At 41.0% G+C, this 21,526-nt stretch overlaps 1 protein-coding gene across 2 annotated transcripts in view; it reads left to right on the top strand.

The window, feature by feature from the left end:
- The window catches only part of LOC132819714 (protein kinase C epsilon type), a 586,475-nt gene that overhangs the window by 329,654 nt on the left and 235,295 nt on the right, over positions 1-21,526 (top strand). Inside the window, exons 3-4 of one of the 2 annotated variants that reach the window (XM_060831385.1) lie at positions 9,026-9,091; positions 18,733-18,892. In XM_060831385.1, the coding sequence (XP_060687368.1) occupies positions 9,026-9,091; positions 18,733-18,892 (226 nt within the window). The remainder of the gene's footprint in view (positions 1-9,025; positions 9,092-18,732; positions 18,893-21,526) is intronic. The other variant, XM_060831386.1, reaches the window with a different exon arrangement.

The following is a 21,526-nucleotide window of genomic DNA, read 5'->3' on the forward strand; positions in this document are numbered from 1 at the left end:
AAGCATAGACCCATTATACTCTATTGATCTTCATTGGACAACTCTTGTCATTCCAGGAATTATTACAGTTGATTGTCATTGCATAATCTTAAAGACAATATATCTGCTGTAAGGAAACCAAATCTATACAAGCACTGATATAATATATACATGCTCCAGGCGTGATCTCACCAAAACCCTGTAAAACTGCAGCAAGGCTTCTGTACTCATGAAATGAAGGCAGATATACTATTTGTCTTCCTATTTGCTGGATGTTCTTGCATATCCATTTTCTGAATCTCACGAGGAAGGAAACCCAAATTCCTCAGAACATTAACATTTAATACTTCTCATCATTTGCAAAACAACTTCTAATTTCTTTACTATCAAAGTAGCTACCTCACACTTTAGCTCATTACCCTCCTCCTTCCTGCCCTCTCCCCCTCCCACATAACAAATCTACATTCTTTGCACACCCTTTGGCCTGGATTACCGCTCCTGGATTAGGCGCATGCAGAATCAAGATATTTCCTGGCACTGCAAACCTGAGCCAGGTAAAACTGCCCCCGAAGTTGAAATGATCATTCTGGGGGGCAGGGTTCCCCGGGGGGGGGGGGGGTCATGCCAGGTAACCCCAGAATGAATCTAAAATATGCAGCAGCCCATAATCTTCAAATCCCACTCACCCCTTGCACAATGCCCATGTTGCGTGCCAAACTGTGCCACTGTATGCCCCCGCTCATCCTCATGGCTCCTCATACCTTCCTACCATTTGTCCCTTTACTGACCCTGTAACTCTTCTCACCCTTTGTTCACCGACCATGTGCACCCCCACGCACTGTCCATGGTACTCGATAGCATCATGTCATCTTAATGCTAATACATTCCAAGATTCATTTGGCACTTTTGAGGGTTCCATTTGAAAACTCACATTAATAGTTCAAGGTGGATGACAGTTAATGATTTTAAGCATTTTTATCCACATTTCATTGATTTTTATTAATTCCAATCAATTCTATTGGAGGGTCAAAACCAAGCCTATATGTCTTCCTCCCTCCTTGCTTTCTCCCTGAACTCATGTTACCCACACTTGACCCCTCTGCCTAATGTAGATTGTAAATATCAGAAGACCCAACATGGATCCTTATGGCACTCCAATAGGAACACCAACTAACCTGAAAATGATCAACTTATTCTCACTCTGTTTTTTGTCCTTTGGCAAATCTGTCACCTGAGACTGAGCATTCCAAATTCTGGGGAAATTTTACCTAGTTTCAGGTTTGCAGCGCTCGGAATTATTCTGCATGTATCTGATCCATGAACAAATACCCAGCCAAAGAATCTGCAAAGGATGCATTTAATTACTGAAAACTACAAATGCTGGAGCTCACAGCAGGTCAAGCAGCATTCATCGTCATCTAGACTCGAAATATTAACTTGCTGTCTCTCCATGGTTGCTGTCTGACCTGCTGTGATCGCTAGCTTTTGTAGTTTTCAGTATAGATTGCAGCACCTGCAGTAATTTGTTCCTGCTGTACATGCATATTCATGAAGGGGAATAAGGCCATAGGAGAAGTGTAATGAGCTTAAGTGTGAGGGGAATTACTTTGATTGGGAGAAGATTTGAATTTTTTTTAACAAAGGATAATATATTATCCCCACCCTCATAAACATTGTCTTGTACATCATCCTTTACTGTGACACTTCATCAAATGCTTTTTGAAAGTTCTGATATTAATTATCCACTGGACTCCCTTTACCTTTCTTGCTAGTTACATCCCCAAAAGAACCTAATAAATTTGTCAAGCACAATTTGTCTTTCATAAAACTATGCTGCCTCTATCAATTGGTGTTATATTTTTCCAAGTGCTGTGTTAGCACTTAGTTCATAATGGATTTCAACATTTCCCTGATGACTGATATCAGGCTAACTGACCTATAGTTCCTGCTTTTCTCTCTTAATCCTTCCTTGGAGAGTAGTATTGCACCTGCTAATATTTCAGTCTAAAATCTGGGGACTGAATCTTACCAGAAATAGTGTGTGTCATTTTTTGGCTGTTTCATGGAAGCTTTCTTGCTGCAGAGCCCAGCACCTTTTCTCATGCTAACATCTGAAATATGTTTCATTAATGACACAACAAAGCTTCTATGGCACCCTGCCTGTCCTGTTGTCCCACTTGCCGTAGGTGGTAATGCTTACCATTACCGGGAAATCCCAAGATTCCTAGCACCGCAGCCATTGTTAAAAGGCCACTGTGCACCTGATCAATCTTTGACAGTCTGAGGTTGCTCTTTATCATACAATTAGTGGGACAGCAACCATAAACCAATGCTTCTTAGCGCACATGGGGAAACAGCTGACACTTCATTGCAAGTACAAGTGCATGTTTGCACTCACTTGTCTTACCAATCCTTAGCAAAATCCATCTTACAGCCCTTTCTAAATTAATGCTACTCTTTCCCCAATGGTGAGTATAGCCCAGTATCTTAATTTATTGTGGGAGCATCTCGTACAGAAAGGCCTTCAAAAGCTTCAAAGCATTCACATCTATTCAGCAATAACAAAAAGGAACAGACAGAGACTATATGCATTCTGAGTCAGTAGACTAGCAGGCATTGAGTGATCACTGAAGCTAGCTCTCGCTTACTAGATCTGGGTGTCCGGCCTGATCTGTGGCACCTAACATTGCTGGTTGCTGTGTTCTGTCATGCAGACTGCCATCTCCCTGCTGCTCAATATCCTTATCTTCCTCCTCTGAAGATTGTTCCCTCTCTCCCAGCTTGTCTATCTCCATCACATCCCTTTTTATCCTACTCCAGTTGTGCAGAGCACACAGTATCTGCAAGGCCAACCCTGATCAAGGCATGTCAGGGCCCCCATCTTCAGGAGAGTCATTATCTGCTCCACAGTGGCTCTGACCTGCTTTATATCCTCTTTTGCCTAAATCCGGGCTTTATATAATGGATCCATCAGACATTTTCAAAGAGCATGGCCCTTGTACCCCAGTAACCATATTTGTAACCATCCAGCTCTTGAAACAAGCAGGAACATGAGAAATCTCAAGGACATAGACCTCATGGAAGCTGCCGGGATACTTGGCACAGACATCTCAGTTGTGATTTTTTTATTCAGTCACGGGATTGTGAGTGTCACTGGCCAGCATTAATTGTCCTTCTGTAATTGTCTAGTGGACAGTTAAGCACGTTGCTGTGGGTCTGCAGTCACGTATAAGCCAGATCAGGAACCGACAGCAGTTTCCTTCCCTGAAGTACAGATGGGTTCTTATGACAATGACAAGTGGTTTCATGGTCATCATTAGACTCTTAATTCCAGACTTGTTATTGAATTCAAATCCTACTATCTACCAGGGAAGGATTTGAACCCAGGTTCCCAAGCATTACTGGGTCACAGAATTAATAGCCTACTGATAGCACTATTAAGCCTTCATCTACTGATGGTACTGATGAACAGAGGGGTTTACATTTTGATTGAATAGAAAATTTTTCTATCAATGAACTCAACTATGTTATGAAATGGTCCTCTGAATGTGATGTTTGCACAGTCTATCACACCCTGCACCAGGGGAATGCTAACTGTGCTGACAAAGCCTAATACTCGGGCTGTAGCACTGACCTGGGAAGTGACATGAAGCGTATAATCTGTCACAAATTGCATTGGTAATATCCTTAATACATTTGCGAGTGAATGATTGGGAGATATTGCACAGGTGACCATTTGCTCCTTGGAAGGAGCCAAATGCATAAAAGTCTGAACAGAGCTGTCGTCTTCATGGTCACCATTGATAGAATGCCACCCATTCCTTCAGGTCTTATGTCCCCCCCCAGCACTAGGCATTGTTCTACAACAGTGTCCCAGGACATCCTCAGTCTGCAGCCACACTTCAGGCACTCATCTGGAGAAACTGGCATCAAGGATGAAAGATTCTGGTCCTCCTGTACCTCCCCTGCAGCCTGAGGGAACCTTCAGTTGTGATCTCCTCATGTGGAGGCTGTTCAGTATCTGCTGGAGGTCGCTGCTCATCATGGGCTTGCTGAAGCATCGGTGCCTTTGTGCATCAAGCACCAGCAACAATACCTGCTGTGGCTTGATCCATCAGTTTCACTTGCAAAGGACAACTTTGGGGAGCAGAAAAGACAGAACAGGTCCTTATTAATATGAACAGTTAGAATTCACGTCACTCACAACTGAGGCGTTAATATACTCTTCTGTGCTGTGAGACGTGGAGCACTCTGACAAGGAAGACCATTCAATGCCTCCACATGAAGCTTTAGCATAAAATGTTATTCTGATTAATGCAATTCCAGGGATTTTATAACAAAGCAGTAGGAAGTTCTAGGTGCTCCAGAAACACTGAGACCTTGCCCTTCCAGTGTAACAATAACCAGGAAAAGGCGCATTGCATAGAAGAATGTTGAAAAATAATTACCTTTCAAAGTGACAGAGAATCTGTTCCATGCCTCCTGTGTTGCCCCAATGAGATCTTGCATTTATGCTTTGTGGCCCACAGGTGTCATTTTTAAAGTTGCCTGCATTGACATCTCCAGAGAGAGGCTTTCTTCAATCTCCAATGGCCAATGATAGTGTCAAGATTGCTGGGAAGAGCATTTCATATGCATGGTCGCATGATCACAGATGACATTAAACCTGTAATGTGTAAATGCCTTATTAACAGTGATTAAGTTCTTCATTTTCATTATCATCTTGGTTCCTCATTGTATCTGATATGCTTTTTGTGTCTTTCACTGTGAAGACAGGCAAACAATAGTTTAACAATTTCTTCTTTGCATAACTTTTCATTTTTTCTGAATTTTTGATTGAGGACTGAAAGGGGCTGGTTTAAAAAACTAAAGATTGTTGAAGGACTGTTGCACTTTTTAGAAGCAATTTACCCCGACACCCATTGTAAGTGCTGTTGACACTGCTGTTTGTTCAAGTCGTGAAGAAAACACTATTAGAGATGAGCTGGCCTGAAGGGGCTGCGTATATATTTGGCCAGCAACAAGTGGCTGATTGGTCTGTGACTGGTTATCGATGACAAATAACTCCCCTCTGCCAGCAATTATGTCATTGGCTTGCAGGTAGCTGAACTGTTGAGTGTGAGAATGTTTGGTCAGAATCAGTCATATATTTGATAGAGGTGGGGGCTGCATTTCAGCTCTGCTGACAAACATCTCAAGCCTGAAGATTTATTGATTTCCCCTCATCAGTTGCTGGAAGCTGTGACTTTACTAAGACAGAAACCTTTTGAAGTGTGAGCCAGTCACCCTGTGCTTCCTGCAAACAAATCAAACTATTTGGAGAGGGAAGGTCGAGAAAAAGCAAAGGGGTCACCTCAGCAAATCCTGTGGACAAATATTACTGAGCAGCCTTTGCAGTCTTGCCTTCTACCCAAAATGCTCAGGTATTTTTGCATCTGTCCATGTATATGTAGAGGGGAATTTTATAAGACCTTAAGATGTAGGAGCAGAATTAAGCCATTGAGCCCATTGAGTCTGCCCTTCCATTTGATCGTAGCTGATATGTTTCCCGACCATATTCTCCTGACTTCTCCCTTACTCGTCATGTTAGTGTTTTAGCTAGTAGAGTTATGTATTAGTGATTCATAATTGTCTCCTTATTTGTCACAAATGGCAATTTTTATTAAGTACAAAAAACTGGTCTGTGTTTATGTCAATCTGGGTGTAAAAGAAAGGTAAGCTAGGAAATTTTTTTCACTTTAAAGAGTTTTTCACTTTTGTGATGACTCTGGGAATAGTGGAGCTTGATTTCAAGTGCTCAGTACCAGTGAGGTGTAACACTTGTTACAAGTTGGCCTGCCTCAGCCTCTGAAGGACACTGGTTTACTCCTGCTCTCTCTTCCTGTACTTCTTCTCCATTTACTTTTGTATTCACTTCCTTCCCTTTTTTGTGATCCTTTACTGATTTCTTTAATTTTTTGAAAACTCTAGTTGACTGTTTTTGTTGTCTTTTAATATGACGCTATCCGAAACCTTTTCCTTTCGCCTCGGATGGATTACTTGTGCCGTGGAGTTTTCATTTCTCAATAAAATGCATATTACTTGAAAATTGGCAGAACCTGGCCACATTGTTAATTGCATGAAAGATAACATCTGGATCATCATGCCATTCTCCAAGTTTTTCTCTGACAAGGAGGTGATATCTTTAATCATGACAGAAGCCTCAAAACTCTCAGTTGCAGCTGCAGTGAATGATATCTATACCGAACACAAAATTTGTTACCTTGATTATTCTGTTTCCTACTTCTACCGTTGTCCTCTTCACTCTGCCCATGTGAATGACATTCTCCACCACAGGACTGTTGGCCACTTTGGTCATCTGCCATGCTGACTTAGCACTCATCCATCCTATTGACCTATGTATTCATTAGACAGCAGGAACCTTTGGATTAGGAAAAGGAGCAAGGCTCCTCCAGCAATCATCCTGGAGTTCCCTCAGTTACTGGCAATGAATCTCCTGTTGATGCACACCTATCTTAACCTGTGACCACGTTCCAAGCTAAGGGATGTGTCTACCTCCTGGATTAAAGTATCCAGGTAAATCTCTCCCGAACAATGTCTGTCACTTCAAGAACTGTCAGCTGAAGTTCCTCAAAACACAGACACTTAATGTGGCTGTGGTTGTCCAGATTGCTGTGCTCACAAAAAAATACACACATGCTGCAGATGTTACACACCAATTGCACGGCCATTCCTATGTTAACCTTGTTTAATGTATTTAATTAATTAAAGATAATATGCATAATTAACCTAACTTACAATAGTTAATTTTTAATTAGTTACTTGATCCATTAAAGACAATGTCTCATCAAATTGTCAGCCCTCACGATCTGTTTATGATGCACTTATAATATACTTCTATAATGGTATGCTTGCGTTCTTGTGCAACCCCACGTTATAGAAAAAAATCACACGTTAGAAACAGCTCTTAAAGTGTTGGTGCCATAATTGGGTTACAGCCAACACATTTAAAATTTTGCACTTTAGAAATAAAAACCCCAATTTGTCAATCGCGTTACAGCGAATTTGTGTTGACGAAACGCGCATTGCAGAATGATCTGTAATTCTATGCAACAATTGCTTTTTTTTTCGATGTCTTCACCTCGAAGGGAAAATGATGTTTATCATCTGTTTTGTTTGATAGGGTATGCCTGCTAAATCTGATCTGCGCTGAAACTTTCAATAACAAGGACGACAAGTAATTAGGGCGGCATGGTAGTTCAGTGGTTAGCACTGCTGCTTCACAGCGCCAGGGATCCGGATTCGATTCCAGCATCGGGTGACTATCTGTGTGGAGTTTGCACATTCTTCCCATGCCTGTGGGGTTTCCTCTGGGTACTCCAGTTTCCTCCCTTAGTCCAGAGATATGCAGGTTAGGTGAGTTGACCATGCTAAATTGTCCCATTGTGTCCAGGGATGTGTAGGTTACGTGCATTAGTCAAGGGAAATGTAGAGTATAGGGTAGGGAATGATCTGGGTGGGTTATTCTTTGGAAGCTCAGTGTGGGCTTATTGGGCCAGATGGCCTGTTTCTCACTGTAGAGAAACTTTTTCTCTATGAAGGACAAGATAACATCTTTGGATGAGCTGCTGACTTGATTTCTTCTTGTATTTTTTTTCTCTGTGATTGCTTTCAAAGGAAGCCATGCTATTTTCCCATTTGGTGGTGTAAGACGCAAAGATCCTGAGTGAGTATCTCCCAGGACATCTTTCCTGCCTGCAACCCAGTAACAAATGCTCAGTTAGCTTCCTGCTCACAGCAGTTTGCTCATATCCAGGCAGGAGGCCCCAGGCATTGGGCTTCTTTGAGAGAGGGATCTAACCAGGCACCTGCTTGTCTTTCTCTGGCTTTGCTTTAAAAAGAAGGTTGACATTAAACACCTGTAGAATGTATGGTAAAGCCTGGCTCACATATTAATTTGTGATCTCAAAATCAATCTTCAACATGAAATTTTATTCTTCAGAGTTGTTTTGAATTTGGTTTACTAGTCAGAACTTGGTTTGTAGCAGAAGTAAAATCAGAATGTCTCGTTAAATGGGTCACTGTTACTGCTTGCTATTTTGATCAGAACGTATACAATGGTGATACAGACACTTCCCTGAATCTGACTGGAGCCATATCAATCTCAGCAATTTAGGGAAATGCATCTTGGATGTCAGTTTCAAGTTTGAACTGTAAGTGGATGTCTTTGAAGGGATAGCAGGAGGTTGTTCATTCAAAACAACCCAAGAACAAACAGGTTTCATACTCTAGGTGGGGTCAGGAGATGTCAGAGTGTTCCTCCTGGGCCCACACCAAGTATCCGGCTGCAAGAAGCATGGTTCAGGTCTTTGTGCCAGTCCCTTGAATTAGGCTGTGAATGTTGACTGATTCAGCAAGAGAAAAGGCTGGTTCTGTTCTCTTCCAGGATCAGCAGGACCAGCACCTGGATCACACTGGTACAATGAAAATGAGAGTTAAGGTTACTAAGGTGCTTTGGCTGCCTGCTGGCAATAACAGGCGCCCTCTCACCTATGCTGGTAATTCAAATTGCCCACTCAATTCTTCTCAAAATGTAAGCTCTGGATAGAGGATATGTGCATTTGTGCATGGGCACACAAGCATTGTGCTCTCAGCTTGGTTGTCTAAAAATTGTGTTATTAAATTTCAAAAAAGCCTCGCAAACGATATTCCCCTTATCTAACACTACATTTCTCTTGAGAATGGGTGTATTATCAACTGTATGTCCTTGTACATATACACGTTGACTTTTCAACTCACAAACAAGCTGAAATTACCGCAAAAGCCCAGCAGGTCTGGCAGCATCTGTGGACCAGAAATGTTAACTCTGATTTCTCTCCACAGTTGCTGCCAGACCTGCTGAGTTTTTCCAGCAATTTCTCTAGTTTCTGAATTCCAGCATCCGCAGTTGTTTAGGTGTTTTGACTTTTCACCTCAGTAAGTTTTAAAGAACAAAAAACTTTTTGGTATATTTGAACAACCTTCACAAGTGACTTCCTCTCATCAGGCACTGGTTTCCTTTCGAACATGGGAATGCTGGGAACTGATCCGCTATCTGGTCTCCAGAAATCAGGTAGGGTAATTTTTGTCAAAAGGCACAATCACTTGAAATTTTAAATCTAATTTGTGATTAACAGTCTGCAAAGCTAATGCATTATTTTACAATCTCATGATAGTTACACTCGATGCTTCCAGGCTCCTTTAGACTCACCTTTTTTTTTTATCTAATGCAGCTCTTTCAAAGCTCCACCTTTTAATTCTTAAATGAAACCTTTGCATTTCTTTCAACTTGCCTTCTATTGAGATTTGGTTTCTTATTTCTTCAAAACAGATAGAAGGAGTGGTATGGGAGACAATGAGGAAATAGCTACATTGAGCAATGTGAATACAGTCAGATATTGATTAATGTTATGGTGCAAACTTATTATCAGGTTACACTTGGTATTCCTTTGTGTGGAATATTCTAATCCCTGCCAAACACCATCTTGTTTTAATGTTTTTTATTCCTTTGGAAATATCCCAAGAGGTGATACACTTGATTCAAAATTGATTTATTTTTCTTGCACGGGACTTGACAGTATATGGCAATGTTGAGTTGCTAGATTGATCCTTGTAAATGGTGTCATGTGCAATAACAAAGATGCAACTGTAATCTAGTGAAAAATAGACTGAGCATTTTGCTTGATGGATAGTTCCTTAGTCATTCCAGGCAGATTGTTTTTACCATTGAGTGATGAACAGCACTGTTTTCTTCCTGGAACGATATTCTAATCTTTTCATGAGACAGATATCATAAGAAATTGGTATTCTTGATCCAAAACTGTTGGCAAAGCAACTGAAAAGTATATATTTACTTTTAAATGATGTACGTCAGTAACGAAATATTTTGTTTCACTATCAGCCTTCCCTTGCAATCGTAAAAGATGCAAAACCTGCCAATGCACCATCCCCTCACTTCCATTCAGTCTTTCCTGGTGAGACAGAGGTTCACCTGCCTCTCCGCCAACCTAGTTTACTGTATCTGGGTGCTCCCAATGTGGTCTTCTCTACAAAAACGTAAACTCCGGGCACGTTTCACCGAGCATCTCAGTTGGGGCCACAGGGGCCGACCTGACCTCCCAGTCACCGTCCATTTGAATTCTCCTTCCCACTCACTTTCAGCTACCAACCGGATTCATTCTTCCCATCGACCAACCAGGTCGTATCCTCTACCTATGTTCACCCATCCCTACCACATTACCCTACCCCTCTCCCCACCCAAAACACGCCCTCACCCAACTTTTTATCTGCAGCTCCCTTTACACCCAACCCCAGTCCTGAAGCAGGGTTAAACCCGAAATGTTGCCTTCTCTATCTCCTGATGCTGCCTGCCTTACTATGTTCTTCCAGTTTCCTGCTTGTCTACTTTTCATCAAGCTGAATATAGAAGGTTCAGAAGAGATAAAAAAAAATAGGAGAAGCAAAGAGAGATCGTGAAATAAGCCTGGCAACTAAAGTAAGAAGAAACTCCAAAGTTTTGTCTCAGCACATTGATAGTAAAAGTGTGTTAACAGACAGAATAGGATGAAATAATGACCAGATGGGGATTTACACATCGAACCAAAAGCATGGCTGAGCTGTTAAATGAATACTCTGCATCTGACTTTCCTGACAAGGTAAATACTGCTCAGGCCACGTAAGATAAAAGAGCAACTTCCATCACTATAAGGGATTCAATTGATAAGGAGGAGGTATTTGATAAGCTGTTAACACTTAGAGTTCATAAAACAATGGGACCAGATGAGATGCATCCAAGAATATTTAAGGAAGTGAGAGTAGAAATTGCAGAGGCACTGACAATAACCTTTCAATCATCCCTGGATTTAGGGGTGCTGCTGGAGGATTGGACAATTGCAAATTGTAAAGATCACCTCAGCAATTATAGACCAGTTGGTTTAACTTTAGTAATTTAATTATTTCATGGGATGCAAGCATCACTGGCTAGGCCAGCATTTTTTGCCCATCTTAATTACCCAAAGGGCAAGTGAGAGCAACCACACTGCTGTGGATCTGGAGTCACATGTAGGCCAGATCCCCAAAGGGCAACAGTTTCCTTCCCTAAAGCACATTAATGAATAAGATTTTTGTCAATGACAATTGACAATGGTTTCATGGTCATCATTAGACTTTCAATTCCAAGTTGTTATTTAATTAAAATTCCACTACCTACCATGGTGGAACATTAACTAGGTCTCTGGAAGCACTAGTCCAGCGACAGTATCTCCAGATCATCATCTCCTGACCTGAAACAATTATTATGGAATTGGTAGTGATGTGGTAAAATGTGGATTGATTCAGAAGAGTCAACATGAATATGTTAAGGGAAATTCGCTAACTCACTTACTGGAGATTTTTAAAAGAGGTAATAGTGAGCTCAATGAGGGAATGCCACTTGATGTAGTGTATGTGGACTTCCAAAAGGTGTTCAGTAAGTGGGACTTCCAGAGGTATTCAATATAGTGCAACAAAGCCAACATTTAAACAAAGTTAGAGCTCATGTAATAAAAGTGACAGTAGCAACATGGATACAAATTGTCTGAGCAATAAGAGATGGAGAACAATGGTCCATGGGTATTTTTCCAGCAGGAAGAAAGGTTGGTAGTTGAGTTCAGAGATCAGTATTGGGACACTTGCTTTCCCTGATATACAAATGACCTAGAACCAGGTATGTAGTGAACAATGTCAAAGTTTGTGGCTGAGAAAACTGGGCAAACTGTAAATTGTGAGGAAGACAGTGTCAAGCTTCAAAAGAACACTGACACAATGGTGAAATGGTCAGAGACATGGCACAGGCAGTTCTGATATGGTGGCTCAATGGTTAGCACTGCTGCCTCCCAGCGCCAGGGACCTGGGTTCAATTCCAGCCCAAGGTGATTGTATGGAGCTTGCACATTCTGCCTGTGTCTGCGTGGGTTTCCGCTAGGTGCTCCGGTTTCCCCTCAGCATCCAAAGATGTGCAGGTTAGGTCAATTGGCTCTGCTACATTGTCACATAGTGTCCAGGGATATGGAGGTTAAGTGCATTAGTCATGGGTAAATATAGAAATGGGTCTGGGTGGGTTATTCTTCAGAGGGTCAGTGTGGACTGTTGGGCCAAATGGCCTGTTTCCACGCTGTAGGGATTCTATGCTTCAATGAATGTGACCAAGTGTGAGGTGATGTACTTTGGTTCAAAGAAAATGTAGAGGTGGGTCTGAAATAAAAGGTGCTCTTCTAAAGGGTGTACAGAAATAGAGAAATCTTCGGGGTGTATATGTACATGAGCCATTAAATGTGGTGGTTCCCCATGGTAGGCTCATTCAGAAGGTCAGGAAGAATGGGATACAGGGGAACTTAGCTGTCTGGATACAGAATTGGTTGGCCAACAGAAGACAGCGAGTGGTAGTAGAAGGACAATATTCTCCCTGGAAGTCTGTGGTGAGTGGTGTTCCACAGAGCTCTGTCCTTGGGCCTCTACTGTTTGTAATTTTTAATAATGACTTGGATGAGGGGATTGAAGGATGGGTCAGCAAGTTTGCAGCTGACACAAAGGTTGGAGGTGTCGTTGACAGTATAGAGGGCTGTTGTAGGCTGCAGCGGGACATTGACAGGATGCAGACATGGACTGAGAGGTGGCAGATGGAGTTCAACCTGGATAAATGCGAGGTGATGCATTTTGGAAGGCCGAATTTGAAAGCTGAGTACAGGATTGAGAATAGAATTCTTGGCAGTGTGGAGGAACAGAAGGATCTTGATGTGCAGGTACATAGATCCCTTAAAATGGCCACCCAAGTGGGCAGGGTTGTTAAGAAAAAATATGGTGTTTTGGCTTTCATTAACAGGGGCATTGAGTTTAAGAGTCATGAGATCTTGTTGCAGCTCTATAAAACTTTGGTTAGACCGCACTTGGAAAACTGCGTCCAGTTCTGGTCGCGCTATTATAGGAAAGATGTAGATGCTTTGGAGAGGCTTCAGAGGAGGTTTACCAGGATGCTGCGTGGACTGGAGGGCTTATCTTATGAAGAGACGCTGAGTGAGCTCGGACTTTTTTCATTGGAGAAAAGGAGGAGGAAAGGGGACCTAATTGAGGTATACAAGATAATGAGAGGCATAGGTAGAGTCGATAGCAAGAGACTGTTTCCCAGGGCAGAAATGGCTAACACAAGGGGTCATAGTTTTAAGCTGGTTGGAGCAAAGTATAGAGGGGATGTCAGAGGTGGGTTCTTTACACAGAGTTGTGAGAACATGGAATGCGTTGCCCGCAGCAGTTGTGGAAGCAAGGTCATTGGGGACATTTAAGAGACTGCTGGACATGCATATGGTCACAGAAATTTGAGTGTGCATATATGAGGAACAATGGTCGGCACAACATCGTGGGCTGAAGGGCCTGTTCTGTGCTGTACTTTTCTATGTTCTATAGGCGGAGACAGCTGATCATGAAGCATATGATATCCTAGACTTCATAAATAGAAGGACAGAGTACAGAAGTCAGGAGATTATAATGAGCTTCTGTAAGACATTGGTTAGACCTGAGCTGGAGTATTATGTACAGTTTTGGACACCACACGATAGGAATAATGTGAATGGATGGGAGAGAGTGCAGAAGTGGTTCATGAGAATAGCTCCAGAAGGAGGCATTTCATTTTTGAGGAAAGATTGGAGAATTTAGGTTTGTTTTCATTTGAAAAAAGGTAGGCGAAGAGGAGATTTGATTGCTGTTTTCAAAATTGTGAGGGATCTGGACAGAGTGGATCAGGAGAAATTGTTTTCCCTTGCAAATGGATTGAGAACCAGAGGGTAGAAGTTTTAAATATTTTGTCAAAGAGGTATATGTGAGATAAGAAAAAAGCATTCTTGCACAGCAAGTAATTATTGTCTAGAAAGCTCTGCCTGGAAATGTGGTGGATGTAGGCTCACTTGAGGCATTCAAGAAGCCATTGGATAGTTATTCAAATAAAAACAATGTGCATGAGGGCAAAGACAGGAGTTTGGCAGTGTGTTAAAACACTCCAAGAGCGAGCTCCAAAACAATGAGTCGAATGGCCTTTTTCTGTATCATTAGACTTTTGTGATTCATTGTTCTTGAATGCTCATTTCTGCTCAATATCTGCTTTTTCCAAAACTCTTGAAGAAGAACTTCTGATTAAAAGTTAACAAAATATTAGAACCAGCACAAAGAAAAGGGCAACTGGATGTAGTGAAAGTGTTGGATTTTTTTTTGCTTATAATCATCATATGTATTCAAAGCCCTTTGTGACACTAGAATTGTTCATTTGACACACACACAGAAGAGGTTGTTGAGAAATGCAGCTGGAGTGGAGGTGATTGTAAGTTTGATCCAGGTTTAGCCTTCCGGTCGATAGTGTACATGCAGGAGTGTGCTTGCTTGTGCTTCTTAAATGTTTGCCTGCTACTAAGTGCAACATATCACAAATCTTACTTTCAAAACTTTTTTTCTGACATCACAAATACTTTTATGCTGAGTTCTTTTTTCTCTCTTTAGATGTAGCTTGAGCCTGTTTTGTGGAATCATATTTGTGCTATTCTTGTTTGAACAATTCAGATGAATTCCAGTGTAAATTGTTGGAGAGATGCAGATGTTTAGTTTTCAACAAAATGTGGGTTTTAATTCAAACCATATTTATGGTTTTATGCCTTTGTTAAAATTGTATTATGAGTCATACGTTATGAATATTTAAATATATCTTATTTAAATGTTGACTACAAGTCACACCTCTATATTTAAACTTACCCTTTAGAATATGGATTTCAAATCATGTCTTAAGTATCTTTGAGATTTTTCATCATAATGTGGATTATAGGTCATACCTTCCGTATTAATAATGTGTATTTTATTATAACTTGGTGCATAATTCGCACCTTGTATAAATTTTCAATTTGCACTTTTCTTGCGTTCGTGAATTATGTTTAATTTTTATTTAGAGTCATGAGATTAGTGCAATTTATGATCTGTTTTAACATTAATTTACACTCAGACATTGTGCTGTGTTTTGAGCCATGTGACTAGTGCTAAACTGTGAAAAAGCTATAATTTTAAATTAGCAGTCTTTGGCATATGAAATCTTTCAAGGGCTTTACTTATGTCCTTTCACTATTTTTGAACAAATATGCTGCTTAAAAGTAGCCTGCTTTGGAATTTTAGAGTCCATTTCTTAAAATTTGGGATATAAAATGTAAGGCCTCCAGTTTCCATGAATAACTTTGAATTTATAACTTGCATGTTCGGGACCTGATTAGATTTGGCACACTTAGTACAACAATAAATTCCATAACTGCTGCATACTTTATCTATGCTTTGGAAAATATGGCCTGGGAACAGCAGTACTTCCTGTAAATATATGTTTGAAAATGTAAGATTAATTAATTGTGCTCCAAGTGTTAATCACATGCTGAGCTCTTTGAAAGTGCACCTATGAATTTTAATCTTTCAATACTAAATGTGCCTTGCTGTGGTTGAACTAATATACCCATTTCAATCTTCGTTTGATATGTTTTATTTAAATTAATCCACTTTGTTCCCCTTGTTTGCTATAAAGACAGCTAAACATCCCTCCTTGTAAATATTTTTCGATTCCACTGGGGTCTATATGAGTAGAGTGGTCTTCTTGAGGAATCATATGTTTGATTGTCTAGCTAACACTCTGGTAAAATGTACTTTTTTTATTATTCATTTGTGGGATGTGAGCGTTGCTGGCTGTCCAGCATTTATTTACCCATCCTACTTGCCCCTTGAGAAGGTGGTGGTGAGCTGCCTTCTGGAACTGTTACAGTCCACCTGCTGTGGGTTGACCCACAATGCCATTATGGAGGGAAATCCAGGATTTTGACCCAGTGGTAGTGAAAGAATGGTGATATATTTTCAAGTCAGAATGATGAATGACATGGAGAGGAACTTGCCGGTGGTAGTGTTCCTATATATCTGCCATCCTTTTCCTTCTAGATGGAAGAGGTCATGGGTTTGGAAGCTGCTGTCTGAGGATCTTTGGTGAATTTTGTATTGATGCATCAGTGTCAGACTGGAAGGAACATGTAGTAATTCTTCTTTAAAGTATGCGATAGAAGCATTCCTGTGCTCAGGCCCATTAAAAGTTTGGTCTTATTTCACTGCAGCTTCCGAACTCGGGAAATCAGCTTGTATCTTTCTGGAGCTAACTGGCTGGTCATATCTGGGGGGTCGGAAAAAGAGACATTCCTGGAGGCACTGGGCATCAGAAGTGTCAATAATGGTGTATCTTTCATCTGTTTGTCCAAAAGACTAAAAAGAAATGATCATTTCCTCTGCATTGTTCTGCAAACTGGCAGCTTCCATGTTAAGGGTTGATTTTTGGTTAGGCTTCACTTCGCCCGATGTAGTGAGGGAAAGTGAGTTCTGTTCCTGAGTTTCACATTTGAATGTAAGAACTAGAAACAGGAGTAGACAATTCAGCCCTTCGAGGTTGCTCACTATTCAATTTGAGCATGTCTAATGTTACTTCGGCCATCTGCTCCACTAACCTTCGACCTGTTACTAATTAAAATCAGTCGATCTCCTCCTTAAACTTACTCAATGTCCCAGCATCCACTGCACTCTGCAGTAATGAACTCCACAGATTCACAACCCTGTGAGAGAAATAATTTCTCCTCATCTCTTTTAAATCTGCTTCCCCTTATCCTAAAAATATGGCCTTTCATACTAGATTACTCAACAAGAGGAAACATCCTTTCGATGTTTACTTTGTCAATCCCCTTTAACATCCTGTATGTCTCAATTGGGTCTCTTCTCATTCTACTAAACTTCAGAGTACACACATAAACTCTCTTCATAAAACAACCTCCTCCAGAATCAATCTAGTGAATGCAACTGCATCCCTCCTCAAGTAAGGGGGCCAAAACTGTACACAGTACTCCAAGTGCAGTCTCACTACTACCTTGTACAGTTGCAGCAACACTTCCCAAATTTCATACTGTATTCCTTTAGCAGTCAATGCCAAAATTCTACTTCCTTCTAACCTGCTGTACCTGCACCCTAGTTTTCTGCATTTCGTGTAAGAGGACACTGAGATCTTTCTGCACCAAAGCACTCTGAAGTTTCTCTCCATTTAGATAGTAAGCTGCCTTTCAATTCTTCAGTCCAAAATGGATAACCTCACAGTTATCCACTTAAAGCTCCATCCGCAAAGTTTTGGCCCATTCACCTAACCCATCCATATTCGTTTGTAAATTTCTTATTTCTTTATTGCAACTTACTCCCCCACCTATTTTAATGAAATCTTCAAATTTGAAAATTGTACCTTCTCTCACTGCATCCAAATTATTAAGATTGATTGTAGAGAGTTGGGACCTGGGGACTGACTCATGTGGGGCCCCACTAGTTGCATCATGCCAACTAGAAAAATACCTATTAATCCTCACTCTCTGCTTTCTGATGGTTAATCAGTCCTCTAGAAGCATAACTGGTGGATCTGGATTTAAACTAAATAGTGCGAAGGTGGTTCAGTTGCGTGGTAAATTGTGGAAAGTGTTAAAAGGGGGAGAGGGCAGCACAACCATTATTAAAGAATAGGTAATCAGATAGAGAGTGTGAATGGTTCAGGAATCTAACTTCAGGCACAACAGATAAGGGGACACCCATGAAAAGAGGGGCAGTCAACGCAGGACTGAAGATGTTGGACTGAAATGCACAGGATACCAAACAAGGTAAATGAGCAGGTAGCACAGAATGAGGTTGACAAGTATGATGTTATGGAGATCACAGAGACATGTTAAAGGGATCAGGGCTGGGAAATAAATCATAGAATCGCTAGACTGAGGCCAATTGGCCCATTGAGTCTGCACCAACCCTCTGAAGAGCATCTCACCCAGACCCAGACCCCACCCAATTCATATAACCCTGCATTTTCCACGGCTTATCCATCTAGCCTGCACACTGAAGGACAATTGAGCATGGCCAGTCCAGCTAACCTACACATCTTTGGACTGTGGGAAGAAACTGAAGCACCCAGAGGGAACCCACACAGACAGGGAGAGAATGTGCACGATCCACACAGACAGTCACCCGAGGCTGAAATTGAACCTGGGTCACAGGTGCTGTGAGGCAGCAGTGCTAACCACTGAACCTTCGGTGTGATTAACTCCAGGATGCTAGTTTGGGACTTCAGTTTCTCATCCTTCAGCATAATTTGAAATTTCATGCTGTGATCACTCTTCCCTAGAGGATCCTTTACCATGAGAACATTAATTAATCCCAGCTATTTCCACAAGAGCAAATTCAGAATATCCTGCTCCCTGGTCAGCATCGTGACATATCATTCCAAGGGGTCTTTAACACATTCAATGACTACTCCTTTGAGACTACCCTTGTCAATTTGAGTGACCCAGTCTGTAATCATATTAAAACCGCCAATGATTATTGCTGTACCATTCTTAAAATCCCCTGAGTACCCCACTGTGGCACTACTGTTGGTGAACCTACAGACTGAATCTTGCAAGTTGTGCCTGTTTCAAGTTGAAGTGTTGGTCTTTGAAAAATCACTCAGAACAATATATCAGATTCTATTGGAACACAGCAAATGAGGACAATATTTGAAAGGTTCACATTGATTTTATGCCAGCACAATGGGGCATCAATGAGTTGAATTTCTAACAAATTTTGTGTTCCGTGAGATTTGTTTCAGTAATTTGTTTTTGGTTTCTGCAGCACCAAAGGAGAATGAAGAACGTGTATTCCGAGAACGAATGCGGCCCAGGAAGAGACAAGGAGCTGTACGGCGCAGGGTCCATCAGGTCAATGGGCACAAGTTTATGGCTACCTACCTTAGACAACCAACATATTGTTCACATTGCCGGGACTTTATTTGGTAAGAGCAAGAGAGCTGTTAAAGGCAAAAAAAACTCCAATGAGGAAAGACTTCATTGTTTTGCAACTTTAGATGAAGGCAGTGCACCTTAGAATGATGAAAAAGTGTGAGGTTATATTTGAATGGAGAGAACCCAACTGAGAAATATAAGTACATTCCCAAAACGCTATCAGAATATACTGATCTTTCATGCTTGCTCCAATGTCTATCCTTCACACTTTTGTGAACATTACATTTGACAAAGAAGGAGGACTTAAAAGTTTGCTTCCTTAGCGATTTTAACTTTTTGAAAACAGTTTACTGAACGATGATGCATGCAAATGAGAGCATTTGGTGCAATAATTATGTAAAGAACAGGTCATTATATTTGCTATGACATATTGTATGTTGAAGATAGTGTATTTGTTATTACACCTTAGAGCTTTCCAGTTTTATTGACAGAGGAGAGAAAGGTGCAGTGTTTAATCACACCATGGCTGTGTAAGGTGGAGGACTGCCTATAGCAGTATGCTGTCTTTTTAATCCTAATTTATTTCTACGACAGTAGTCCAGCGAGAGCTATTATGGAGGAATGTTACTTCAAAGTGAAATACTCTAAGGCTGCAGCCACACATCAATTTATTAATAATTTATGATCCGTTAATGTTTTAAAAATATGATAATGTCATTCACACAAACGATTCAGCTGAAAATTCAACTGTGAAACTCCATGTGGTGAGATTTCTGAACTTATACCTGTGCAATGCCCATGGATGCTGGATTGAGTTAAACCTGCCTCGACTTCGTATGCCATTTTATGTTCACATCTCATGGAGGATCTCCAAAATAAACCACATGTAAAGATGCAGGTAATGTGCTGGGAGTGCTTGGAAATCAGGATGCAACCTTTAAAAAGTCAAATCTGACAGATTGTAGCAGCAGGTATGCAGGAAATGCCTTTGATCACAAAGCTGCTCGCTGTTACATGTCAACTGCCCATTTTTCAAGAACAGTTCCATCAGAGCATTTGGCAAGACAGCTGGAAAAGGGACAAAGGCAGTGGAATGATAAACATAAGAGCTCCAAACGCCTTTGACACTGACCTCCAAACCCATTCAGTAAGAGTGAATACAGGCGAAACAGACTGCTGGATCAGCATGGAAGGAAATGCTAAAAAACTGCTTCTTGTGTTATGCAGAAGAAGGCTGTATGCTACCTATCTCAGTGCTAGTCTTCCAGGCCAGTGCCATAAACAGACAAGGACAACACCGTGACCACTGTTCCTTTGTTTATTTTTTAGCCTGAGTATTGTGAACATGAGTATTGTTCACTTTTTATTGTAAAGAACTCCATGACAAATTTGTCACAATTATTGGATGGTATAGAGGGCATCCACTTGGAACAGTGCATTATATGTAACCAACTCTCCTAATACAACTTATATGAAGAATCTTGAAGCTCCTTCCTCAACTTCATACGTGATACGTTTTACACCAATTGCACAGTAGATACGGTCACCAACTGTTGCTCTTTACAGGATGCGCCCTACCTTGCTAGAGTTCTCAAAGAAGCATGCAGTGCATCAGAGCAAACATTACAGCCATTAAGGAGGTCACTTGCTGTGAGGTGCAGCTCATGGACCTGACAGGAATGATGGATTGAAAGCACCATTTGGGGAAGAGTTATACAGACTTGAAACTGCACGCTAACTAACTGCACACTAACTACTGACAGGTTCGTCATGGAGTTCTTTACAATAAAAAGTGAACAATACTCATGCTCACAATACTCAGGTTAAAAAAATAAACAAAGGAACAGTGGTCACGGTGTTGTCCTTGTCTGTTTATGGCACTGGCCTGGAAGACTAGCACTGAGATAGGTAGCATACAGCCTTCTTCTGCATGACACAAGAAGCAGTTTTTTAGCATTTCCTACCATGCTGATCCAGCAGTCTGTTTCTCCTGTATTCACTCTTACTGAATGGGTTTGGAGGTCAGTGTCAAAGGCGTTTGGAGCTCTTCTGTTTATCATTCCACTGCCTTTGTCCCTTTGCCAGTTACGGAGTTGTGCCTCCAATCCTTTAAACAGCTTTTTGATTGTACTGCTGACCCCACTGAGTCATTTATTTTTCTTCACATGTACATAGTCTAGCAAGATCATGTTTTGTTGTTAGTATGGATTTCATCCTGACTTGCAAACACTAACGGCATTGGATACTGAAATTTGGAGGTCTGTTTGGTGATTGATGCAAATGCATTGGTTTATACTGTCATGAACATATGGATTGGGAGCAGGATTGGGCTATTCAGCCACTCTTGATTGCTTCTCTATTCATTAAAACGATGATTGATCTGAACACAGGCTCAACTTCACATTGGTGTCTATCCCTAATAACCATTGACTCCCACTTTAGTCATTTCCGTTACCAGCTTTTTGTAAATCAGTACACCTGCCTCTGTACCCCGAGTCTTTCCATTTGAAAAGAATGCTGCTTTATTCTTCCTGTCAAAATGGAAAGATTTACATTTTCCCACAATATATTCCAATCTGTTATATCTTTTCCCATTCACTTAACCAAACTATTTCTTTGCAGAATTGTTTTGTCCTTTTCTTAACTTATTTTCCTATCTATCATTGTGCCATCATCAACAAACT

Source organism: Hemiscyllium ocellatum, chromosome 10 (assembly GCF_020745735.1).
Source record: "Hemiscyllium ocellatum isolate sHemOce1 chromosome 10, sHemOce1.pat.X.cur, whole genome shotgun sequence".
NCBI classification, from domain to species: Eukaryota; Metazoa; Chordata; class Chondrichthyes; order Orectolobiformes; family Hemiscylliidae; genus Hemiscyllium; species Hemiscyllium ocellatum.